General features: G+C 39.0%; 1 protein-coding gene across 3 annotated transcripts in view; it reads left to right on the top strand.

The window, feature by feature from the left end:
* Window positions 1–26932, top strand: part of MYO9A (myosin IXA) — a 372546-nt gene that overhangs the window by 203960 nt on the left and 141654 nt on the right. For all 3 annotated transcript variants that reach the window (XM_067555993.1, XM_067555992.1, XM_067555994.1), the window contains exon 11: window positions 22874–22990. In XM_067555993.1, the coding sequence (XP_067412094.1) occupies window positions 22874–22990 (117 nt within the window). The remainder of the gene's footprint in view (window positions 1–22873; window positions 22991–26932) is intronic.

Here is a 26932-nt window from a genome sequence, read left to right on the forward strand (position 1 = left end):
CAATTTACCTGTTTGCCCAGTATAAAGCAAGATATGAATGCAAATATTGAGTTCTCTGGCTACCTGTATTTGTTTTCTGTGATGCTCCTCACTCCAATATCTGAGCAGTTTGAATATATTAATGATTTTATCCTCTCAACCCTCCCCATGAAGCAGGGAAGCATTTCCTCCATTTTATAGATAAGGAACTGAGGTACAGACAGATTAACTGACTTGCCCAAGGTTCCATAAAAAGCGTGTGGCAGAATCAGGAATAGAATACAGACTTCCTAAGTCTCAGGTCAGAACTCAGACGTCCTTGAAATCATGCCCCCTGTTTATGCCTGTAATCTGGGCATCATCTTGGACTTTGCCTTCCCTCTAGACCCAGACCCACACCTCTAGGCTATATCCAAGTCTTGATTCTTCTACCTAAATAATTCAAAGATTCATCTTCTTCTCTCCACCCTGCCTGTCAAGGATCTTGAGCAGGCTCTTATCTCACACCTTGATTAATGAGATCTATCTTGTCTTGACATCAGCCCACTGTGCTCCCTCCCCCCTCCCCACTTCCACAAGTCCATTCACCTTCATAGCTTGCTCTTTTGAACTACATCAGTCCTCTCCTTGCATCCCTCCACTGGCTTCCCCTCTTTTACTGCATCAAAGACACACTCCTTGTCTTGGCATTCAAAGCCCTTCACCATTTAGACCTACCTTGTCTATCAGATCTACTAATTTATCAATTCCCAACTTCATTCTGCCAATGATGCCAGCCACTGTCATCTGCACCTCCATTTCTCCCTGACGCACTTCTGCATGTTCTCCCAGGATGCTGACTACACATGGGAAAATCTGTCAATGTGCAAAACTGCTGTCTTACCCTCATTTATATCCCTCCTTAAAACTTACCTTTGCCATAATGCCAAAAAATTTCTGCCTGCTGGCATTGGTAAAGCTAATGAACTGTGACTTCTGCTTTTCTATTTCACTTAATTCATTTTATTGTTACTTCATCCTCTCAGCCTATACTTTATATAGTCTGAGCTGTTTAATCCTTAAAGGTTAAGTCATGAATGAATTCATACTTTCAAAAAAAGCCCAGTTTGAAAACATTACTGTGTGTGATCCTTTTCCTGGAGCAGCAAATCACCTGATCTCTCAATCCCTTTAGAAAACTGCTAGCAACTTGTTATTTTAATGTTTTATGTATGCTTATGTAAATATACCCTATACTTAATTTTATGCATATTGTTAATTACAAGTAAAGGGCAGGAACACTGCTTTTATGGCCAGCTCAATCTCCTATTAATCGAGGGTGTCCTAAACTAGATTCTCAGACATTTTCTCTTGCTGTTTGCGTTGGGGGAAAAGCACTAAAGATAGTCAGCTGTTCATTGCATTGCTCTGGAAGTAACTTCTAGGAGCTGATCTGGAAACAGCACATTTAAGTTTTGAAGACAATCCCATTTGCAATAAGAGCCTTTTGGGGGGAAACTTATATTCAGCTCATGATTCATAGACTCCAAGGCCAGAACATAATATTGTGATCATCTAGTCTGAGCTTCTGTATATCACAGGCCATAGAACTTCCCCGAAATAATTCTTAGAGTAGGTCTTTTAGAAAAACATCCAATCTTGATTTAAAAATATACGACGGTGATGGAGAATCTGCCACCACACTTGGTAAATTGATCCAATGGTTAATAATTCTCACTGTTAACAATTTATGCCTTATTTCCAATCTGAATTTGTCTGCCTTCCACTTCAACTTGGATCATATTATACCTTTCTCTGCTTGATTGAAGAGCCCATTATTAAATATTTGTTTCCCATCTGCATACTTACAAACTAGTCAAGTCTTCTCTTAACCCACTCTTGGTTAAACTAAATAGATTGAGCTCCTTGAGCCTATCACTATAAGAAATGTTTGTAATCCTTTAATCATTCTTGTGGCTCTTCTCTATCCCTCTTCAAGTTGTCAACATCTTCCTTAAATTGTGGCTATTAAAACTGGACACAGTATTCCAATATTGGTTGCACCAGTTTGCACCCCCAAATCTTTTTCAGAGTCACTGCCTCCCAAGATAGGATTTACTATCCTGAAAGTATGGCCTATATTATTTGTTCCTAGTTATATATATTTGTTTAGCCATATTAAAACACACAGTGTTTACTTGAGCCCAATTTACCAAATGATCCAGATTGCTCTGTATCAGTGACTTGGTCCTCTTCATTATTTACCACTCACTCCTGCAATTTTTGTGCCATCTGAAAACTTTGTCAGTGTTGATTTTTTTTTTCTTCCAGGTATTAATAAAAATTTTAAATACTGTTGGGCCAAGAACTGATACCAGCCTCACTAGAAACACCCCCCTTCAATGATGATTCCTCATTTACAGTTTCATTCTGAGGCCTATCAGTCAACCAGCTTTTAATCCATTTTTGTGTGTGCCATCTTCATTTTATATATTTATAATTTTTAATCAGAATGTTGTGCAGTACCAAGTCAAATGCCTTATAGAAGTCTAAATATATTACATCCACACCATTACCTTTTTAAGAGAAACTTATAATCTCATAAAAAATAATCAAGTTAATTTAACAGTAGCTGTTTTCCAGAAATCTGTGTTGATTGGCATTAATTGTATTACCCTCCTTTAATTCTTATTAATCGAGTCCCATACAGCCGTTCTATTATCATGCCTGGGATTGATGTCAGACTGACAGGCCTGTCATTACCTGGGACATCTCATTTACCCTTTTTTAATATTGACGCATTAGCTTTTTTCTGGTCTTCTGGAACTTTTCTGGTGTTCCAAGACTTATTGAAAAACAACATTAACAGTTTAGCGAGTTCCTTAGCCAACTCTTTTAAAACTGCTGCTGTTCAACATCCTCCTGTGATGCAACTGGCATGTAAAGAGCATTATCATATGATATGACTGCTTCATTTGTTTCCCCCCCAAATACAGAACAAAAATATTTATTCAACACTTTTGCCTTTTCTGCATTATTACTGATAATTCACCTTTTTCATCTAGTAATGAATCAATACCATTGTTAGGATTCTTTTTGTTCATAATATACTTTTTTAAAAACTCCTTCTTATAGTCTTTAACTCCAGTGGCCATAGATTTCTCCTTGTGTCCCTTTGCTTCCCTTATTCGTTTTCTACAATTCCTAGCTTCTAATTTATATTCATTACTATCAGCTTTCCCTTTCTTCCATTGTTATATTATTTTTTACATTTTTTATACCTGCCTTCACTTCTTCTGCATACCAGGTTGTTTTTTTAAACCAGGATGGGCTTCTTCCTCAACTGTGGTGTTTTGGTCATCTAGTAAAGTGCTCTTTAACAATTCCCAATTATCATTCACATTTTCTGATTAAATTCTTCCTCTCAGCTGATTTGGCTCATAATTGTTTTCACCTTTTGAAATTGGCCCTTTTAAAACACCAAGTATATATGTCACTGATCTGGACTTTATTCTGTTTACACATTATAAATGTGATCCAGTCATGATCACTTGTACCTGAGTTACCCTGGGCCCCCACATAGGGGGGAAAAAGGGTACACTTTACTGGGGCCCAGAGGCCCTGTGGGGCCTGGCCTAGGCTGCAACCCCTATGGGTATGTGTGGGGGAGCGGGCCCGGGTTACAAGTTTGTACTGGGCCCGAAAAAATTACGCTTGGGCCCTGGAGTTACCATTAAGTTTTAGTTCTGTGATCTGTTCCTCTTTTTCTGTTAAGACAAGGTCTAATGTATATTTCCCCAAGTTGGATGCAACCCTTTGTGAGTTAGAAAATTGTCACCTACAATATTTAGAAATTCAAAAGATGTTTTAGTACTAACAGCATATGTCACTCAAATTGAAGTCCTCCATGATAATTCAGCTTTTTTCCTACACTGTACACATATAGGTGCATAAAGAGCCGGTCGTCCTGTTCCTAGTGTGATTTGCTGGTCTGTAGCAGATACCAACTAATACCCCCATTCAGTTTAGGTTCTTAAATCATACCCTGTTGTTGTGGGATCTGAAGAAGGGGTTGTGAAAGATCTCAGCAGCAGCAGCTTGTGGTGATCTGCCTTGTGTCATTTTATTTTCATTGTGGAAACTTAAATTTCTGCTAACAATATGTTAGTCCGTTTAAGACTTTCTTTCAAAAGAGGATCTGTCCCCAGAGAGATGCTGTTGTGACGTGGTTGGCAGGAGGTTTGGTCTTGACCTACTACTTAGTTACTAGATTTTGCCCTGTGACTCCTTTGTTGAGCTATATTGCTGTTTGTTTTTCCAGTTGTTGTACTCCAGTAGCTGGTTTCATGCCCAGAAATGGCAGAGCAGTTGGGAGAGAGGCAAAGTGGTATACCATAGCAGGTCTCTGCAAGCTGTAACTGAAGTGAACAAAAAGAAGACATTATGTCTTAACTTTAGGTTCCACACCCTTGCCAAGTTGGAATGGATAACATTTAGCCATGCCTAGAATTGACTGTGTCCAGAGGAGAATCCTCAATCCACTCTCATAAATATCCTTGGGTTTGGATTCCTATTCATATTATTTAAAGAGCCATAAACTGCTTTTTTGAAAACTTTGCTTAATTGAACTGAGTCCTTTGCAAAATGTGCATGAGAATACAGCATATCATAGTTTTTATTTGTTTTGACAGATACATGGCAACAGTATTACGCAGTCTCTGTAGTATGACAATGGAACCAAATTCCAGTGGCTATCACCTAAATTCTCATAGCAAACCCCTAAATTCCTCTTCATTTGACCCCATGAAATACCCTTCATTCCTATGCCCCACCTCCACACAAACACACACGACTACAGCTCTGGTTGAAAATATTCGATGTAAAATGTGTCAATGGTTACTTCAACGGAGATTAGTGAAGATCAGTTGAAGAATCAATAAATCTGTGATTCCTTCTCTGGTTTAATCTGTTAACCAGGCTCAGATAGTGTACAACCAGTAGTTCTGAAAGAATTAAATGAAGTGGTTGAGTTGCTTACACTGTATCTCATTAAAGTCAGCTACTATACCAGTGGACTAATGGGTGATAAATGTTACACCTATATGAAAAGGTGTTAAGATCTAGGGAATTACAGATCAGTAGTCTTTCTTTCTGTACTACATAAACTGGTTGAAACGATAGATAAAAGTGTTTTTTGAAATAAAATACTAAAAATAATATTCTATTAAAATAGAATGATAAAACTCCGTGACAAACAGCATGGTCCAGTGGAGAGGGCACTAGGCTGGGACTTGAGATTTGAGTTCTGTTCCCAGCTCTGATACCGACCTGTATAGTGACATTAGGCAACTCACTTCACCTCTCTGTGCCCCTATTTCCACTTGCACCCTTCATGGCATGGACTGTCTCTTAACATGGTATTTTTATAGCACCTAGGACTATGAGGCCCTGACCTCAGCAGAGGTCTAGGTTGTACAAATAATAAATAACAAACAGGAAGATAGTGATATGAGAGTCTAATCAGCATGGCTTCTGCAAAGAAAAATTGTTAATCTCACTAATCTTTCAGAATTATTTGAGCATGTCAATAAAATAATAGATAAAGAACTACTGGAAGAGACACAATTTTGGACTTTCTAAAGGCTTTTGACAAAGTCCTTAATGAAAAATTTTTCATCAGGGTAAAAAATTAAAGGTAGCAATGAAGCAGCCACTCAGCCTGAGACCACTGAGCCTGAGTTGGTTGGCACAGGCCAGCTATTGGTTTTTCTTTGCTGTGTTGGTATACCCTCAATGATATACGTCTCTTTCATTTCTGGTTTCTATGATCCTGTCACATTATTTTGGGGTCATAAACTAAAAATAACTGATTACATTGGGGAGATACACATGTGCGCACGCGTATGATATTGCTGACGTTCTGCTGATACCCATGGACATACAGTAGCTGTGGTGTCACTGCTTGGAAAGGAGGTCATCTCTGAGGGGTTTTAAGAATTTTCATTAGTGTTCTGAATAAGCACTCTGAATGGGGAAATGCTTGGCTCCAGCGGGCAAACTGCCCAATAAAGTGCCTCCACACGTCGGCTGTTACGAAGGATGCTTCTTAGTTACTTCTGTCACCAACTGCATCCCAGATTTTTCTTTAAAAAAGGGTATTTTTGACTGTCATTGCTCAAGAAATGTTTGTAATTTCTTTCTTTCTTTCTTTCTTTAAATTTTAGATGTTTCTGTTGCTGACTTCTGGTTAAGCTCAGGTCATATGACTTGTAATAGTGGAAACAAATCATTCCTGAATTAGTTTATCAATTTTTCTTACACAGAATGTAATTTTAGCATAGGTGTTGGGGGGGGGAGAACGACACAGAGGATTTTATACTGTCTCTCACAATTTGTCAGTATTCTCAGGTAAATTTCCACTGTGACCTAAATAAACAAATTATTATAAACATTTGGAGGAGGAGGATGTTTAAGTGCTTTCTGATTCAGGGCAGCTCTACACTGCAAACTTTTCTGGCATAGCTATGTTGTTTAGGGGTGTGATGAGGTGTAATCTGTGACTGATGCAGCTGTGCAGCTTTCCTGGCCTAAAGCTGCATCTGCACCAGGAACACTTTGCCGTATGGTGTACCAGTATACCTATCAAGTCAAAGCTCTCCAAATGTAGACCTGACCTGGCTGTATGCCTGCATAGTATGTTACTGTATTAAGGTAGAAGAAGGTTCTTTCCCCTTCCTAGCAGTGATGAAGACTGTATCTTTTGTGTAGTCTTCTATCCAAGGATTAAATAGACACCTTCCCCTCTGCAGTGCTTTTTTGCTGCATCTAGTTTTCAGTCATTTTGCTTCTGCTTCGTGCACTCATAATGACCTGCTAATTTTTCACATACTATATAAAAATTGCTGGCACGCGGAAGGAAGTCAGAATAGGTTTTCAGTTTTTGCTCGTGGCATTTTTGGCACAACGGAGACTGGATGGGACGCAAAAGAGAAAAAGCAATAAAATAGTATTACCATTGGATAACTGACAGTCACTTTGACCCTCACATCCTCATTCTTAAATTTATGTTAAGTCCAGAAATTCTGATGTCAAATTAGCCTATCTCTCTGCTTTTGATATCTTCTGTCATTTACAGAGGGGAAAAACCAAACAAACTTGTCAACCCCATCAGCAACAACTAAATGTACACTGCTTTCTAAGTGGGAGAAATTTTGATATATGAAAACAAAATAGGGAACTGATGATGATATGGTACAAAATCATTCACTTTTAGGTTTCCATATTGAATCCAGCCTGGGTCAACAGTATTTCTACCCCCAAGCATTAAAAAATCACAGGCCTTTTTTTTAAAAAAAAAATAAAAAAATTCTGATCTTTTAGAAGAAATGTTTTCAAGTTTTTCTCTGCAACCAGGAGGGCTAGAAAGCTCATTTTTCTTTAAGTGAAAGCTGAGATTTATATGTAATCATATGTCCCTGTGGCTGGGGGTTTAAGAAAAACTTGAGATATTACAAGATGTGATAAAATTCCAAGAGTTGACAACATGGGTTTGATGATGACAGAATTTTATCCTGTAGGTGCTTTGATGATCTATACCATGTGAGTTGGTGGGTCTGAGTTGCATTCCTAGTGTAGAGGTATCTATTTAAAAAAAAGGCTAAAATCAAACTTCCTAAATGGTATGGATTTGAATTCTAGTTGCCTGTGTTGGTATCGAGGCCAAGGATTAGAAAGTTTATGAAGGCTGAACCTCTCATCCTTGGAGATTGATGCACATTAAAAATGGCCATGGTAGCGAAGTCTTCACTGGTGTTATCTGTGCTACGCTTTGGCTGTAAGAAGTGGGAACATTAATAAGTGGGAGACGAATTATCATTGTAGAAGACTGGGACGCAAGACTTTTACTATCCCAGTTGTGCCTCAGCTTGCTGTATTGCCCCAGGAAAGTCAATTAGCCTCTCTGGGTCTGTTTCCCCATCTGTAAATGGCGGGGTTGGTAATCTCTACATATTTCACAAGGACATGGTGAGGATTCATTTGTTTGCAAAAATGTAACAAGATTTATTTCCCAGAAAAGGGTTTATTTTGGGAGGTTTCTGAAAAGGCATTCGCTGTTACCAGAGTATGTTACAGAGGTTCAAGCACAGTACGACTAGTTCAGAAAAGGGATCTTTAAAAGCAGCTATAAAAATAGGCAACAGCCAAGACTATTTTTATTTTGTTTGTGATTGTGTTTTATATGACTATAGTCTCCCATCTGTCCTTTCTGGGTTCTCAAATACCACCAAACAGTAAGCGTGGTGGTGGGCGGTTTGCAAGTCCTTTCCATGCTCAAGCAGTGTTCTTGTTAAATATTAAGTTGCATACTTTTCCACTGAAATTTTCCATTAAAATTTAATGAAGGGCGTGTGAGCAGGAAAAGGGAAGCTCCTGGCTGAAGGGCTAATCAAAGACGATAAATGTTTCTAGGCCATCTCTAGGTCAGAAGCTTTCCATCTTATCTTTGCTTATTAGAAGCTGTGTTAGTTCATGCATGATTTACTGTAACAGAGGGTGAAAAAGAGTGTACAAGATGGATGAAGTAACCCATTATAAAAGGATGGAGTGAGTAGCATTTTTATGGTTGTCTAGGAATAGGGAGGCATCTCCAGAAGGAGAGGCAGACTGTTCCCGTTTTAATTTTTACAGTGGTAGTTAAATAAATTAGTAACACTAAGATCTTTCTCATTATTAAATGTAATATTATCTTGATACATGAAATAATTGTCTTATTAAATATTTAAGATGATTTTACTTTTCATGTTGAGGTTTGGATTATTTTGGGGGGGGAAGAATGTTGGAGGGGTCTGTGAAAGCCTGTTGGAATATCTCTTGTGAGTAGATAAGGATGATATTGTTTTGAAAATCAAGAATTTTAGGTCTCCATCTGACTTTAAAGTTTTGGTAGATTGTTATTGGCGTGGACTTCTTCCACCACATAGAGGAAAGAGAGATGGCGAATCAGAGGGGACATTGGGAAGGGGGCACAAGGTGCAGGGAAAGGTAGTTTCAGACTTTGCAGATCAAACAGCACAAAACTTTTTTAAAAGTTGTTGTTGGGGCTAGTCTATGCTTAAAACTTAGAGCAGCACAACTGTATCAGTACAGCTGTGCTGCTGTAAGAGTGCTTGTGTAGCCGCGTTATGTCGACGTGTGAGAGCTCTCCTGCCAACATACCTAAACCCCCGCTGGTAGCTGTGTTGGCGGGGGAACGTCTCCCGCCGACATAGCGCTGTCCACACAAGCGCTTATGCTGGCAAAACTTATGTTGTTCAAGTGGGTGTGTTTTTCACACCCCTGAGTGACAAAAGTTTTGCCGGCATAAATGCTAGTGTAGACAAGGCCTTCATTTGGGAATTTTATAACTGGAATAGCAATAAAATGGAGTCACACTGACAATAACTATACCAGCTCATATTCCTGCAACTGTTAGTGCTGTCATGTAACAATGATTTTCCAGGTATCTTTCAAAATCCAGAAAATATAAATAAAACGTTTTTGAAAAGATAATGAAAATCATCTTTTTTGTCCGTTTCCTTAAAATACTAGTTGGCTAGTACCTCACCACCTCAGTTTAGCTAGAGATTCTGGGAAGGTATGTGGCTACTTCACATACTCAGAAGCAAGCTAATAATGCAGAAGTCATCAGTTAAAACACTTGGAGGTCTTAATTTTTTTCATGAGATGTATTGTTTACAGATAAGTTAATCGAAGAAAACCTTAAAAGGAGTCTTTTGTGTAAAACACACTAGCATTTCTCAATGGACTTAGGAACAGGCTACCTGATCCTTGTCTGTAACTGTGTTCTGATGTTTGTCACTCATTTTTGCCACATTTAGTGGTCCTTTTAAAGGGGATTTAAACTTTTTTTAATGTTCATGATCAATTTTAAATATAAAAGTACAGCCAGCAAAGGGCACAATATCTAACGTTGTGTAGTATTGAATAGAGCTCTCTTTGGGAAAGTAAGAATGAATACAAGATTCTAATGTAATTGTAAGATAAAATATGAGTACGGAAAATTACATCATGCTTATTAGGTCTAAATACGATACAGTATAATACGCAGTGATGCCAAGATAGGGATTAAGCTAGAGTCTGATATCCTGCAATAGTCCTTTTCTCGGGGTGTTAAGCCAATGTTTAAAAAACTAAGCCAGCCTGTCTCAGCCTATGTCCTGTGACCCAAAGGGGAACCACAAAAGCTGCTTAATCTCTCTCTCACCACAGGACATGTCTGTGAATGTAAACCAGACACACAATGTATTAGGTAACAAATAGAATGCTAGAAAAACAGCAAGAAACCTTAATTCTCTGTGCTCACTCGCTCACACACGAGACGTGGGACCACTGAATAGATCTTAGCTATTAATGTTATGAAGGAGTGAAGTTCTGGTCTGAAACCTATAGATTCAGACCAAAAGAGAAGGATTTATTTCCTATACAAACAATACCAATGACAGGCATAATACAATGCTGGGTCTGTTTCTCACATCCAAATATCTCGAATGAAGGATTCTCTCAGACATGGTAAGCATGCAACCAATGTACAGTCAGAATTTTTATGTTCACCCTACCATAATAATATATCTATGTCCTCTTCCCTCTTAGTTCTCCTTACTGTTCTGCCTAACAACAAGGCCCTTCCTGCATCTTTTGCTCTATTTCAGTTCCCTTTCTTTGAGGTCCTTGGAAGTTGCCCTCCATGCTGCTGCCCTGTCCCCCTCCCCCACACCCCGGAGTAAGAAAGAGATGCCGTCAAAAATTAGTTAATTTCAAGCACTAGGTTTTCTGTCCATAGTGGTGCAAGGACAGTCCTAATCAGCCCCACAAAATCCCCTTCCTCATATCCCAGGGAGCAGCAACAGGGGGCCTTGATTAGGGTTAGGGTAGACAGAGTCCACTTCTCCCACCCCAGAGCAACAGTAGCACGATATCATCTTAATTCATGGTTGGTGCACGTACGGCACTAGAGCAATACAAATGATAAATGTTTCGAAGGGCCCATTTTTATTGTTTTTAAATTAAAGTACCTAGGTTAAGCAGATCAGTCTTATACCACACACTACAACAGGTTGAATATTTAAGATGGTCAAGGATGTGACTGACCTTGTTCTTGTGGACTTGACCCCTTCATGAGACAAAAAATTGGTTCATTATGAGTGTTTGATGTGCTCTCTCTCCTGCCCGTTCTAGTGTCAGATGAGGCATATCAGTAATGGTAAAGCATCTCTGTGCACTGATTGAGCCAGTTCTTTTTCAGTATAATAGATAATTAAATTAGTTTTTGCAGACCAGAAACTGATTTGCTTTGTCATTCACTCATCTGTACAGTGATCTTGTAGAAATAAGAAAAACATTGACTTTCCCAGTGAATTTAAATAATAGAACCATAACAAGTTTACGTCAACTTTAAAATATGTGTCTGTAAGCAGAATTACAGAAACATTTAAAGGAAACTTTACTGAGTAGTTAGGATAAATGCCAGAAGGAAGGTGCTAATAGGTATTAGAATGTGCTCTTCCTCTGACCCCATCCTTGAAGAGAACACCTATTTGTATATAAAAACACCATTTGTATGTACAAATTATAGAAAAAGCTGAATTTCTATTGAGGATTTATGGGAAAGATAGTAATTTTAAAACTGGCACCAAATTAAAAGAAATATCTAGGAACCCATTTGTAATCCAAAGATATTTGCTCATTAGATTTCTTCATAATACTGCAGCTAGTTGTCTGCAGCTTCTTGAAGGAGGAGATATTATAGCTTGTTATAATGGGAGCAGTTTGATTTTACTGAGAGTAATAGCCCTTAAATGTATAAATAGACATCGAAGAGCCCTGGTGTTAGTTCATGGATCTTTTTAGCAATAATTCAATTCCTTGAACACTACACTGAAAATGTATCTTATATTTAAAAAAAAAAAGGAGGGGGGTGGAGAGAGGGGCGGCACTGTAAAACCCTATTTTGGTATTTGAGTGTTATAGGATTTCCTGAGGAGAGAGAATCATAGTGGTTTGTGTGCTTGTGCGTCCACTGTTGAGTATTTCCGTGGTAGAGATTGTCCTCGAATCAAGAAATTGCTGACAACGATTTCATTGGAAGCACCTTCCATCCTTGTATAGAAATTATGGGAAGTAAATCAAAGGCATTGTGGGGGAAGGGGATATTTTCTGTCTTCCTGTGTTCCTATCTGGTTTCCTGAAGGGAATAGAAATCTCCATTTCTGCTGTACTCAAACAGAATATGTAAAGTAACTTTTTGGGGGGGTAGGTGAGGTTGTTTAGAGAGCTCAGCTTTAGAGTGCACTGTGTTTATATAAACCATTACAGTTCCAGAAAGCTGTTTTTCCAGCATTCATGGAGTATCTCCATTTATTCTTATGCAAGTGTATGAAATACTGAACTAAAGAGAGAGCACGAGGTTTTTTGTTTTCTTCCAGGAGGGAAGAGAGATGCGTGCGTGCACTCTCACACACATTTGTGTTAAGTATTCTTAGTTCTCTTTGTTACTGCAGGCTTATTGGTTTAAACTGCCAAACAGTGTTTCAGAAACAGAAATTCATAGGTGACTTCTGCAGCCAAATTGTCGGCTCATTCAAGATAATATGTTAATTCGTATTTTCTTAAATCAGTGCTAGGAGACTGACTATAGCAATTTGAAGAGGAGACATTTGTATAGGCCTGACTCCTTGCACATCCAGAGTTCTCTTTGTAGTCAGTGGAAATTGTGTGTGTACAGAATGTAGGATCAGCCCAAAACTTTACCTGCTATGGGAACATGCCATCGATGAAGTTATTAGACATAACAGAGAAATAACTAGTCATGTAAAGGAGATTTTCAGGAAGAAGGGAACACTAGTAAACACTGAAAATATTTCTAACTTGAAGAGCAGTGTGCAGCTGGGTATCAGAAATATAAATTCTTTCTCTTCTCTCTTGTACCCCCTAGTGATTCTTAATAGTTATGGTTGAGAAGACATTTGCATTTAAACTCTCTATTTTCAAGCATTTTTCACATTCTGGTAAATTTGCAGGGGAAATTCTTTTTCTCTTCCTCCTCCCCACCTCTGTGCTCCCCTGCCGTTCAATGCTGAAAATTGGGGGAAAGTTTTTAGTAAAAGTCTTTGTCCATCTGAATTATCCAAAGGGGTTTTCATATCTACACATGCCAGGTTTGGGGGGGGAAATGGCACAATATAAAATAAGAAAAACTCCATACTGTATATATACAGTACATCACTCACTGTACAGATTTTAGTATTCATCATGGCCCTGATTCAGCAAAACACTTAACAGATGCTTTACTTAAAGCTCATGCTTAAGCCTCTCCCTGTTCAGTAAAATATGTGCTTAAGAGTCAGGGTAAAAAAATCTAACTTATATTTATACGCAAGCTAACTTGTCTCTTGTAAATTGCATTTTTGTAGAGGCTACCATAGCTTGGGAATAATAGGATAAACCTCTCTCTCCATACACTCCAAGATAGCACTCTCTCAGGCACAGCCTCCTTAGCATTCCAAGAGCTAAGCTCCTTGCTTCAGTCGAGATGTATTTTAATGCCTCCCTTCCTCCTCCCACATCTAAGGAGTGGAACTGCTTCTCTTTAGGGGATTGCAATTATGGCAAAAAATGGAAAGTCGTGGTCCCTATAGAACTCTGACTCTGTCCTGAGTTTGACAATGGGTTGCCAAATTACCCTTGCCTAGCAGCATGAGTGAGGTCAAAGAAAGTAGCGTATACCTCAGTCTTATTTGCATGCTGAGGATCCCATTTCCATATCTCCTCAGACACACACATTTGCTGCCCACTCCCTATCCCTTTCCTCTTGTAGGCCTGGTGTACGCTACAAAGTTAAGTCTATGTAAGTCACCTTGCATTGCCGTATTTGTGCATGTGTTTACACTGAAATTTGTCTCCAGCTGACATAAATGCCCAGTTACGGCAACGCAAATTATTGTCAGTGTGGAGCCATGGTTGACCTACTGAGGTCAATGCAATACGAGTGGAGACCCTGCGTGATCTGAGTCGACCCTAAAAGTCCTCAAGCAGCTGTCACACAGCACCCCATTCTCTGCGACAGTGACTACTCTGGTTACAATCTCCCCACTGCCCAGGTGTCCCAGAAACCAGAAGCCATCCACCCCTAAAATCCCCCCGTGTAGTTTTGAAACACCTTTTCCTGATCGCCCAGCTTGGCATGCACACCTAGCAGTGCTCCCTTATTGTGTGTAACTGTGCTACCAACCATGATGGCTCCATGCACTGAATGTGCTCCTGCCTTGTGTGGACAAAAGGTGTTAGATCGCTTGGGAGGAGAAGAGCTGTGCAAGCACAGCTATGGAGCAGCCATAGAAATGTGGACACTTACGAACAGATTGCACAGTGGGTGCAGGCAAAGGGGTACAACAGGGATCAGCAGCAGTGCTGCATGAAAGTGAAGAAACTTCACCAGCCATACCACAATGCCAGGGGGTCATGACAATCGATCTAGTTTCAAGCCACAGACCTGCTGCTTTTACCATGAGCTGCATGCCATACTTGGTGGAGACCCCATCAGCAAACTGCTAAATCCATATTTAATCACCATTGTACAAGTGATCTGATTGTTCAGAGGTGCAGGATCACTCTAGCTCCCATTGTAGTCAATGAGACTACCCCTCTGGAAATTTTGGTCTTAACCTCAGTAACGTTTAATAAAAATTTAGGAACAACCCGCAGTGCAATAGTGCCCCAATCCCAATTGGGCCCTTTGGGCACTGCCATAATATATTTATTACTACTAAGGTTCTGTTTGCTTTTCAGTACCCACAATATATAGCCATACTGAGGTCCTGCTGCACTATGCATGGTAACGGGTTGCTCTTTAAATCTTCAAAATAAATATTTGCCTGAATTGTCCTGCCCACCTCATTTGTTAAATGTATTTCTCCCATGGACAATTGTAAAAACGTCTAGATTCTTTTTTATCTTAATACTTGATATGCAGTAAGCAGTTTCTCATGTATTGAGTCAGTAAACAATATAAGCACTGAATCTAATAGGACTAACGGACTGCACACTAGGGAACTTATTTCTCCCAGTAGATCATGTGAAAATATCTATAAAAGGTTAGCTGGGCCTCTGCCAAGAAGGCAGGTCACTGAATAAGAGCTCTGAGAAGCTGTTGTTTAAATGGCATTTCAGCAACAATGATGCTGTTTGAAATGGCACTTGAGGGGGAGAAAACCGAATCAGCAGAATGAAGAGCAAGGGTTTCTTTTAGCTAGGAGGGCATCCCTCACTGCTCATCTTGCAAAATCATCTGTGTACAGAAGCACAGTCACTGATTTTACAAGATGGCATATGTGGCAACAAAGGGTGCCTAGGGTCTGACAGCAGGACTGAACTGAAAGATTGGACCCTCATTTTATGTAGAAGAGAATGTGTTTAACAAACATGTTTTCCTCCTATATCTTTCCTCTTTGGCTTTACTTAGGGCCTCGAAGAGAAGTTTTATTTGGCAACAGTCCATTTACTTAATTCCCCATTGAGAACCAAAACCTTCTAGCTGATCAGATATAGCTTAAATATAATGAAAATACTTTGAAGGAGAATATAACTGGGTCCAATTCCCAAAGTAAGTGGACTTTACTGTCAAAGATTTTAGTCTATGATAAGGGGCCCCAATCTTACAATGAGAGGCATCCTGGCAGATCCCTGCAACCACATGTCTGTCTTATATGGCCACCACTATGATAGTATCTGAGCACCTCACAATCTTTAATTTGTGTGTGACACTGCCAGACCAGATACCAGTTTATGCCACAGCTTCTAGGCCTCACTAAACACTGACCAATACAGTGCTGGAAACCAGTCTGGCTCTCTGTGTGGTGGTAGTGTTAAAATAGTCATTAGACTTATCAGAATGTGTTTAGTGTTTAGACTTTATGAAATGCTTGTAAGTTGCTGCCTGCATTAATCTCATTTATAATATCTGCATCCTATTGTTTGGGGTAGATACACCTGTTGTGGGGTGCTGGGTTGTGGGGAAGCAAAAGGGGGTGTTGATGACTCAAATGGTCTAGTAGTTAGTGTTCTTAGAGCTGCCACTCATTAACTTCCTCAGCTTTTTCTCATTCTTCCAATACCTTGTTTGTAAATCTACCCACTCCTCAGATATTTCATTCTATTCTCCTTGCCCAGCCAGTCCCAATTCCCTACTCCCGGCTTCTTGTCTACTCTGCATCTCACCTACCCACACTGGCTCCTAGTCTCCTTCCCTGGGGTCCTCACCTAATCTGTTTCCCGCCCCATTGGTTTCTAGTTCCAGTCTCCGTGTCCAGCCATTCCTCTTATCCAGCCAGTTCCAGTCTTCACCCCTCCCTCCAGATTCTCATCTGATCTGTCCTCCTCCCCCTCCCCACACACACCAACTGGATCCCAATCCTCACCTCTTCTGTTGCCACCAGTACCAGCTTCCCTTCTCCTTGCCAGCTTCCAGTCTCCTTGCCCAGCCAGTTCCAGTCTTGCCCTTCCAGCTCCCTGTCAGAATTTCTCTTTGCCACCACCAGTCCCAGTCTTATTAGACTCCTTAGTCTAATCTACTTATTTCCATCCCCTGGGGTTTGACTCCTGTCCTCTCTTCATTCAGATTGGATGGGCATCTGCTCTCAAATCCAGTGTATGCCCCAGCCCCGAGAAGTTGGGAGCAGTCTGTACAGGGTTGTCCAACTTCATCACTTTAGCCCTTAGCTGTGGGGATGGTGCATTTGCCGCTCAGTTGCTCTGTGGGCATGGCACGTGCAGTCTGGTCAGCATTAGGAGCTTTGAGAGACCTGAGGATGTTCAGTTAGGACAGAATCTAAGATTTTAGCTGTTAAGTTCTAGCAAGTCTCCACTGAGCATGTATGAATCACAATTGTTCAGAGGCTTATAACTTGGCCACACTTGGGTGTTTTTTTGTAATATGGAAAAAGGCATGTTCTTCACACAAAGCCCACCTCTCTGCCAAATTTCAAGTCCCTACTCTAAAGTATGGCAGTGCTGGAGCATTTCAAAAAAGAGCTTTCAAGAGTTTTTTAACATGGGCAAAACAATGTATTTTCCACTAGCCTCGTTCTCAGGAACAGGTGGACTGAAATTTCCCAAAACAAAAAAACTGCTTCACCCTGAGGCCGACACCTATCATGAAAAATTTGAGCCCAAATGGTTAGTTTGGCAACATTTATAAGCAACTGAAAACAGGTTCATCTAATGGAAAGTTTTGGGCAACTTTAATAGGTGGTACTACTAGCCCTGCTAGTAATGAAATTCCCTCCTCCCCTCCAAAGTTAGTCTTAAATACAGGAAATATATTGATTAAAGCATTTCTGTTTAGCATACCTCAAGAATCACTGAATTAAAATGTGTTTAATCTCCTCTGCTTCTGAACCAGTAAAATATTTGCTGTGCTTTCTTGATCCCACAAGGATTGCTTTGGCACCGTATGTAGCATTTTTATTTTACTAATTTATTTTTTTACATAGTTTTCTAAGTGACATTACATTACAACTTTTCTGTAGTGGTCACATAATGAGACATACAGAGGCTTCCATAACATGAAGCAGAACTTTTTTTTAATGAAACATTCACTGGCAGACTCAAACAGAATTGCTTATTTTGATGGATGCATTAACCCCAAATAAAGAAGCTAGATTAAGAACCCACTAAGAGCGCATTTGGTTTTGTGCAAGGGAGGAGAGGTAGCTGCAAGCAGAGTTCTTTAGTTCTCCAGTTGCGGGTTTGAGAAAAGTGGCAAAGGGAGCTGATAGGCAATGGAGTTAGAGACTGGCAGAAACATTTGTCCTCACGCAACAGGGCTAAAAATCAGTTAAATGAAGGGAAAAGAGAGTACTTGTGCAACAAGCCATACACGGATAATATCCTCTGCGTGTAACACAGAGCATTGTCATGTAACACACAACCCTACATGCACGCACCCTCACCTTGTCACAGTAGTTCTTTGATCAAGGGGTGTGATGATTAGAACTTCCAGGTTGTAAATGTGTTTCTCTTTTAGGTAATTAAAATGTGCCATTCGCTGTAATATTAAGGTGCTGTATAAATCTAGATATGAACATTTTCAATGTACCCATCCTCTGGATATCACAAAGGTGGTTACTGTCTCTTTAGTCTGTGCACAAGAGTAGCATAGAGAAACCAATCTTTTGTGTCATTAGTAACATTCACTTGCACCACCATTTTAAATGGAATCAGGCAGGGGGGAAATTCCATTTTTAATTCAGCTAGAAAGGAATATTGAAGCGTGTAATGCCTATATTCAGGAAGATTGCTTAAGCATGTGGAGTCAATGGGAATTAAGCATGTGCTTCAACTTAAGCATGTGTTTTAAATGCTTTGCTTTATGGGGAAGGACTTTCACACTTACTTAGGTGCTTTCCTGAATAGGGGGCCTGTAATTGTAATGAGGCAAACTTAAATGTGACACACCACTTGTGTAATTGAGATGAAGAAATTCTTCTGACTCATTGAACTTCTTTGACTCTGCTATCCTTTGATTATATAGTTATATTCCTAATATGAAAATGGCTCTGATGAATAGATTAATAATAATAGGACTTGCAAAAGGTCATGAATTGTATGTAGTACAGAGTTACTTTTAGTCCTTCTAGATTTCAGAGATCTCGTGGAGGATAACGGAATCTTTCATCTGTCTCCACTGTAGAATACAGTAATGCATTGAGAACATCTGAGATTAATAAGAGTTTAAAAAAAAAAAAAAGTGGAAACTTGTTTTCCAAGCAAATTCCAAAAATCCTGTAGGCAAATCTTGTTTAATCACACTGCTCAGAGAGCAGCAGCAATCTTTCCTTTGAAATACAAGCCTCATTATATTATATGGTTTGATATCTAATTATGATGAAGAGGGAAATATTGCTCTAAATGGCATTACTCTTTTTACATGAATACAGTGAGGTATTATGCATTAGGACTGATTCTGAAGGCAGATATATAAATAAAGAACCTGATTCATTAAAAAAGTACTCATTTCTATTCTGATACTTGCGAGCGTGTACTGTATCTAAGGGTTAAAGTGCTTTCTCTCACACTGCAAGCCGCTTGAGCTTTTCCTGTTCAAAAACCTACCACTGTGTAATGTACCCATGCAGTTCACTACCCCAGTTGGTAATCCATCTGGTTTTGTTGTGATTCTCCCTCTTTCAACACTTGATTCATTTTTCACATACATGAGAACGGACATGAAAAGATGTCTGTATGGGGAAACAAAACAATGGCTCTAAAACGTAAGACTTTCCTAGCAAAGTTATGAGGCCTAGCAAATTTAAGGCTGAGGTTCTCCGCTAAGGTTGGTTATCGTTCTAAGGGCCCACAGGACATCTCTTCCCAAAACCTTAGAAATAGCTGTAACTTCAGTACTAATAGGCAAATATATGGCCACATCCCATTTTTAATCAAAAATAGATAGTGGAGCCTGTAAATTAAATCATTTACAACTATTTGTCTTCCCACTGCAGGACTTCCTTGACCTGTGCATCACTGAAGCTCTGTAGGAGGGTCTCCCTCTCTTTGCTTCATCCTCTGCACACTTTAGAAAAGTGTGTAGGGCCTTTTCTTCAATCTCTTGCATCTCACAAGGCTCACAGAGGACAAGTCAAGAATTTCTGCAAAGCTCCAGCCCCCACCGCTGTGAGCTTCACCTTCTTCTATGAGAAATATGTAATTCCAAATTCTGCTCTCATTTACAGCAGTGCAAATCTGATGTGATTGCATTGTTGTCAATAGAGTTACTCTAGATTTAAGACCGTATAATTGAGAGCAAAATTTGTGTGATAAGGAGCAATGAAATTGAAAACTAAGTTCATGTTTCATTTTTACTAACATTTTCTGGCATATTTACATACATTTCTGTGTCAGGAGCTTCCTACTAGAACATTTATACATTTGTACAGCCCACGGCTTCTAGAAATTTAGGTAGAAAACTTCATGACCTAGGCCCACAAATTATTCTATGGTGCTTGGGTTATAGAGGTTAGCAAAGAGGCAATACTCTCCTATGTGCCTTCTAAGATGTACAGTAACAGGGCTTATCTTGGGAGAAAAGAAGCAGATTTCTTGTACCCCTCCTCTTTTCCCCTTTCATAGGACTTAGGTATCCTGGTTGTGGTGGGGTTACTGCATGCTTAACTATGCCATTTATTAGGTTTTGTAGGAAGGGAAAAGGTAGGCAAAAGGAGAGAAGTTGGTCTGTGCACCTTGTATGGTCTGCAGTAGAAGGAGGCAAACCTTCACCTTTCATAACATCAAACTGTAAAATATACAAGGCTGTAAAAGGCTGAAGTAAGGCCGCTCCAGAACAAATCATTTTAACAGTAAGAAATGTTATCATATCTCGGTCACCATCTCTAATTTCCTCCATCAATTTGTCTTGGGTGGTACATGATACTGTGTAGTTCAGCATTAGTGAATTGGCTTCCAGCATCAGCAGTTTCAGTAAAATGAGGCAGAAGACAAGGTTACCAAAATATGTCTTGAAAACACTTCAATTTGATTAAATATTTGTGTTAATATTTGAGAAATGCATGGCAAAAAGAACTAGTACAAAATGGAATTTTCAGTAAAGAGCATACAAGACACTTTGTTTAGAAAATGTAAAGCTATGTTTATAATTTTCTTGATAAACTAGCTACTACATGCGAATCAGGTTCCAAAATAAATATTAAACTACTGGATTGTGCTAAAATGGGAGCATAAAAAGAGCATTTTTCAGTACAACAAATTTCCTTCACTTTCATTGCCTATATTTTTTGTCATACACAAAGTTTTTGGAAATGAGCAATCATTTATTTTGGCATTGGCAAGTCATTCATTTAAAAAAAAAATTTTTTTTTTTTTTTGCTTTGACATCTTGTAGTTTGGTTTTTGTTTTTTTGTTTTGGTTTGTTTGGTTGCTTATCAGACAATTGTGGCATGTTGCCATTTAGCAAAATATAGCCAAAGCAGGGTTAATTATTTGTGGCGTTGTATGCAGTCTCTCACACATTTGTGGGTTTAGGCCCATCCTCAGATTTACCCATTTTGAGTATGTGGAGATGATGTTTTTTGTTTCATAAATGTCATCTGGTGGATCAGAGAGACACCGTAGCTGACTGCAAGTAAGAGTTAAATGTTGGCCTGAGAGCAAATGGCCATGGTAAAAGAAGTTGGTATAAGATCATCAAGGAAAAAGAGGCAGCTTCCATTGAAACAATAGTGAAAATCTAGTGATCTCACACTGATCATTTTTCTTCTTTTGATTACTGTCTTGGTGAAATGAGGCCAGTCTTATCATGCACCCCGCCCGGCTGGAGCTGAGTTACGTAAAGTTTTATCTTTGCAAACCCTTGGACACAGATCTTTACATAGATCGGGGAAGGTTAGGAGGGATGACTTGGGCACACAGTAAATTCTTTGAATAACTTCTCTCTGTGTGTTAAATTGAGACAAAACTTTCATTGCGTGCTTGAAAAGAAATGTAGCCCATTTATGCTCAGTGCTGCTTTCTGAAAGTACACTCAGTGTGAAACATTTCAGAGCTGTGTATAATAAGCTACCAATTACAGTTTTAGTTTAAAGCTTTTGATTAAAATGGGTGTTTCTGAACCTCCTGTTGATGTGAGAGACAATCTCCATCACCAGAAGGGCTTGATGTTCTTTCTTCTTTGCACCATGGCTAAAAAGAGCTCTGAGTTAACTCTACAGTCACCAATCACTTCGTAACATTTTAAGACATTAGCATGTACCAGCAATCTTTGAATAAAATGCAAGGTAATAATTCAAGCCAGGGAATCGTAAACTATGAGATCCAAAATAGCTTTAGCAGGTTGTAAATGTCAGCAGGACCTCAAAGTGTGAATTATCGACTCCTCTCCTGCCCAGTACCTAGGCATCAGTTTCAGAGAGCATATGTTTTCGGAAAACACAGAACTACATACTGATATCTTAATTCTTTCTTGGTTTTTAACCATTGTCAATCAAGTGAAATCTCTTGAGACACGGATGAAAGAACGTTGTGATGTGGATGGTATTTCTAACAAAGTATTATTCTTTGTTCTGGGATGGCTGTTTGAAGAGTAATAAACCTGCATATGGTTACGTCTACACTGCACACTGGTGTTGGCAGCATGTAGGGAATGTGTAGCTAGATGGCTCAGTGAAAAGCAAGCTGTGTCCACACTTCCTCCCCACTGCTGGAGTCTCTCCCAGTGGTAGGGAAACGCTCAAACAGCAGGGAGGCAGTGGGATGCTACATGGCTAAAAATAGCAGCGAAGGTGAGGGAGGCACTGCTTGGGCTGCCGAGAGCCATCAGGGTCTATTACATAGCTACACACTCATAAATTTCAGGTGTGTCTTTACTCACCTGTGCAGCACCTCACCATCAATGCTGCTTGTACCCGTGCTAGCAGTGCTAACCAAGTACATACTTTACACACCACTACAAGAAGTGTGCAGTGTAAATGGATCTTATAATTGAAATGTGATTTGCAGCACCCGTAGATGGAGCCAGGTAGATTTCAGATATTCAGGAAACTGAGTGATTCCGTCAAGGCACAGACCTCAACTGTGTCTTGTATTGTATTGTATGAGCTGGCCTCCTGCATCATCCACAAGAGTAAAACCAGCTAAATTCAGGTGGCATAGTTCATGGCTTGGTTGAATAGGCTGGCAATGAAGACAAATCACTAAGTGCTTCAGGAGCAGTGGAGCATCGAATGAAGAAAAAGTTTTCTCTAAATTAAAGATGGACATTGTACACACAACTTCTTAATTATTATGTAAATCAGTTTTAATGCAGACAATTAATTATTTATAATAATTATTTTCATTTTTTTCTAGGCTGTAACAGTTCGGAATTCCATGGCTAAATCATTGTACAGTGCCCTGTTTGATTGGATAGTTTTTCGAATTAATCATGCACTTTTGAATACAAAAGATGTGGAGGAAAGCACCAAGGTAACTTCTGGATTCTCCTGCTAACTTGTCATGCTGAAAACTTCCTCTTTTAGAATGTGTAATTACAGGGTAAAAAATTACACTAACAGTTGATGGCAAATTGCCTGGCAAAAGGAGCAAAATTATCCTTGTGCAGCATTACTGTTAACATTTCAAGAATGAACACATAATTTTGATTTTAAAGGTGATGTTTTGAGGGTTGGGTTAGATCTTAACCTGTCGTGAATTGCATCGAATATTGTAGATCTTGAAGTGACTCATGATTGGGAGAGGTTTTGTATCGGACACACACAGACAGATATGCCCAGATGGGCCCCTTAAAAAGAAATGCTGATCTCCATGTATTTAAAGGGGTCTTGCAGCATGTTAGCATCCTACACTATTGAGAAGGAAATCAAAAGAGGCTAGAAGAGGGACTAACACTTAAAGCCATTATTAATGGGATTGCTCTACTTCATTGAGTTAAAGAACAATACACAAATATTTTCTTCTGCCCTCAAGAGTCTCTGACCCTTGAATGTTTCTTGAAAGATAAGGATGTGTATATGTAATTTTAACTGTTAGTTTATTTAGGAAGTTTTAACAGGTTTAGAGATCCTTGCTATGTAAATATTAGAGACAATACAATAATCATTACAATGGTGTGCTTGTGTTTAGAGAAAATTATACAGTAATACAATCAGAGTTCTCTCTTTAACAGGATGTTACCAGGCTAAAGAGTGAGCATCTTTACCCAGGATGTCATTTCTAGTGATATTGTTAAATCAAGTGAAATCTCTGATTACACATAAACAAACCAGGTGTATCTATCGAATATTGTTGTTCAAAAAAATTGGACAGGGTGCAAGTGTGCGTGCGTGTGTGTATAAATAATATATATACACACTCATACTCTCACTGCTAGCCAAATTCTCTTGGCTTTTACGTTTTTGGCATAGGCCAGCAGAACTTCTCAGTTGTATGTCTTAGCTGACACCATTGGTGCCAAAGAATGATTGTTTAGCTAAGTGCTAACATTGCATTTGAATTATCCTACTGTACAGTTGTTGAAGTTACAGATCTTAACATATGTCTGACCCTTTACTTTACTGAATAGAAATGCTTGTAATATATATAGGAAAATAATTATAGTCTGTGCACAAATCTTTCTGTTTTTTATAAAATGCATGTTTAATATGTCGTGATGATTGTGCTGGCTCTCAAGTTTGTTAAAATGGATAACATACTATGTTTCTTCTGGCTGCTGTCTCTATTTGGTATTTTACTGTGAATTTTACATTCTGTACAATTTCCAAGGATCTGAAAGCTTTTTTCTGTGCTGTCTGAAGAGGGAATTTATGTTTTTGGAGAGCACACAAGTTTGCTTTATTGTCAAGGGAATATATATCTAAAATATTAACCAGATTAATTCACTACTTCTTTTTAAAGTAAGTTTAAAAACACTAGCCGTTCTTCAATATCTGTATGCATACCTGGGCTAGAACATTATTACTTGTCTAATTAACCTAGCTAGAATACTGTAAAAGAATTGACCTGTTTGTTTATGGCAGCACATCAGGATGAAGAATAGAAATATATAAAAATAAGTTGATACATAACTTTTCAACTTCAAAGCATTTTCCAAAACTTGATTAATTTTCACAGCTCCCCAGAGAGGTAAGCAGAAGTATGTATTATATTCATTTTATGAGTAAGGGAACTGAAACACAGAGCTTAAGGCCTTATCTTCACAGGGAAGTTGGTGCAAAATAGCTAGAAAGCACTTGAAGGGTTTGTCTATATGGCAAGCCAGGATGCGAATGTACAGCACATCAGCTTCCTGCACAGCAATGTCCCATGTGGACCCTGCTGCAGTTCAGTGAAAGTCCCAGAGACTAGGATCTGTTCCACACATGGACTTAAAACGTGTGTCTATTTATTGTTTTACAGATCTCAACATTCAGGCATGTGAGTCACTGCCTCCCACTTGGTGTAACATCCCAGCACCTATTATGTGTGACATTATAGGTTATGGAATGCTGCTGTAGATTGGAGTCATCCTGTTAGGTAAAGCAAGTCCTGTTTTGTTTGTTTTACAATACTGCAGAAAGGTGTAGTATTGTAAAACAAACAAACCATTTTCCCCCTAGAACTTGACTTAACCATATAGGCCACTGCCAATATGCAGTGGAATTCTGTGGTGGTATGACATCATTAGCATGCATGCTGAAGCATCACGTAAGTGGGAGCCAGCAATCTGTGTCTGATCTGTGCTTTGGGACCTGCAGAGCAAGAAAACCAAGATGAGCTGTAAGTTAGTTATTTGCTGAAGGCTTCTTGCATTTTTTATTCATTGCATTTGATACATTCTAAATGTATGTGGGGTTAAAGTAGTGTCAGGTCACCTTAAAAATCTCAAGTTGGATGTGATTCATTAATTGGGATTCTACATCTTTGTTTTATGCATACTTTTTTATAGTGAGCTGGCTACTGAGTAATATAGTTGTCAGATGCTAATATTACTGCATGCTTGCACTTTTATTTCATATTGCCTGACTTATCTGTCGTTTGCTTACTGGAATTCATGTACTTGCTTTCTGGCATGACCAACAAATTTTATTTATTTAATTTAAAACCCAAGGTTCTGCTACAATCATATGAAACCATTCATTTGGTGAGCTCAGACCGTTTTCTGAGCAATTGATTTCTAAATCAGGGGAGCCCCCGTTGAAAAATGAATTTTGTGCAGATATTCGGTCTAATTTTGAAAATCTGGCCTTACTGTGCTTGTCTTTTTCTACATATTCATGTGCCATGTTTATGCTGTCTTTTTGTTTCTTTATTGAAAATTGAACTTTAAAAAAAAAAAGACAAAGGCTAGACTTGCATGTAAGAAGTTAATACCATATTATTTTCGTGCATGCTTTCTGCATCGCAACTGTATGCTGAAAAAACTTCAATTATCAAATTAGAAACAGACACTTTAGAAGTTTTGGAAGCACAGATTATTTTAATTTGTATTTCATTATTTAAATATTCTGCGAACTGAATTTTCAGTTCCTCTGTTTTAAAAAAAACATATGTACACGTATATAAAGGAACATGCAAAGTGAAATCCATACAAGGAAATGTTAAGCATATTCCAGTGATGTTTTGAGTGCTTCCTGAGCCATAGGGCCTTACATCCCAGAGCAAAATCAAACTAACTAGAAAGTCTTTCATTATACCTCCACTCAGTGTTGCACTCATCATACAGATAAGTGAGAGAGCTTTTTGTCTTTGCACCCAAATAATTACTTATTACAAGAACTGTTTTTTGTCAACAGAAGAAAAGTTATTTGATTATTTACTCATTTGGGAGTTTGGCATTTGCTAAACTCTGTCCCTAGTAGGATGATGCCACTCATGCCAACCCCTCTGGAGTATTTTGGAAAAAAAACCCAACAATGGTATATATGCAGAAATGTTCGCTGGTTCAATAAATAGAAAAGATTTTTTAGTCATTCTGTGTAGCTACAATAAGGCTTGTTGAGGACTGGGCACATTCCCCTTTCTGGACCAGAAAACAGGGAGTGGTCATGAAACTAGCAGTTCTTCTTCAAGTGATGTCCCTATGGGTGCTCCACTGGATGTGGCATTGGAGATCTTCATCAGCTGTGCCCGTCGGAACACATGTGCACCTTTGTCATTTTGTGTTATGAGCAGGACGTATATATAGTGCTGCGCTGTCTGTCCATCCCTCAGTTCCTTCTCTACTGCCTTTGATCTGGGACAGAATCCACAGCAGAGCCCACTTCTTCTTTTGCCACAGTAGATAGTGCCTTACCTGTCAATTGTAGTGTAGTTAGTATTTCTTCTTTTTCTTCTTTCCTCTGTTTTAAAGCAAAAACATTTTTTTTCTTTGCCATTATTCATAGCTTAAGTTTTTGTTTCCCCACCCTTCCTGATCAGGGAGCTCTTTTC

This window comes from Emydura macquarii, unplaced genomic scaffold (assembly GCF_026122565.2).
Source record: "Emydura macquarii macquarii isolate MOO-44397 ecotype Brisbane River unplaced genomic scaffold, CSIRO-AGI_Emac_v2 contig_1644, whole genome shotgun sequence".
Taxonomy (NCBI): Eukaryota; Metazoa; Chordata; order Testudines; family Chelidae; genus Emydura; species Emydura macquarii.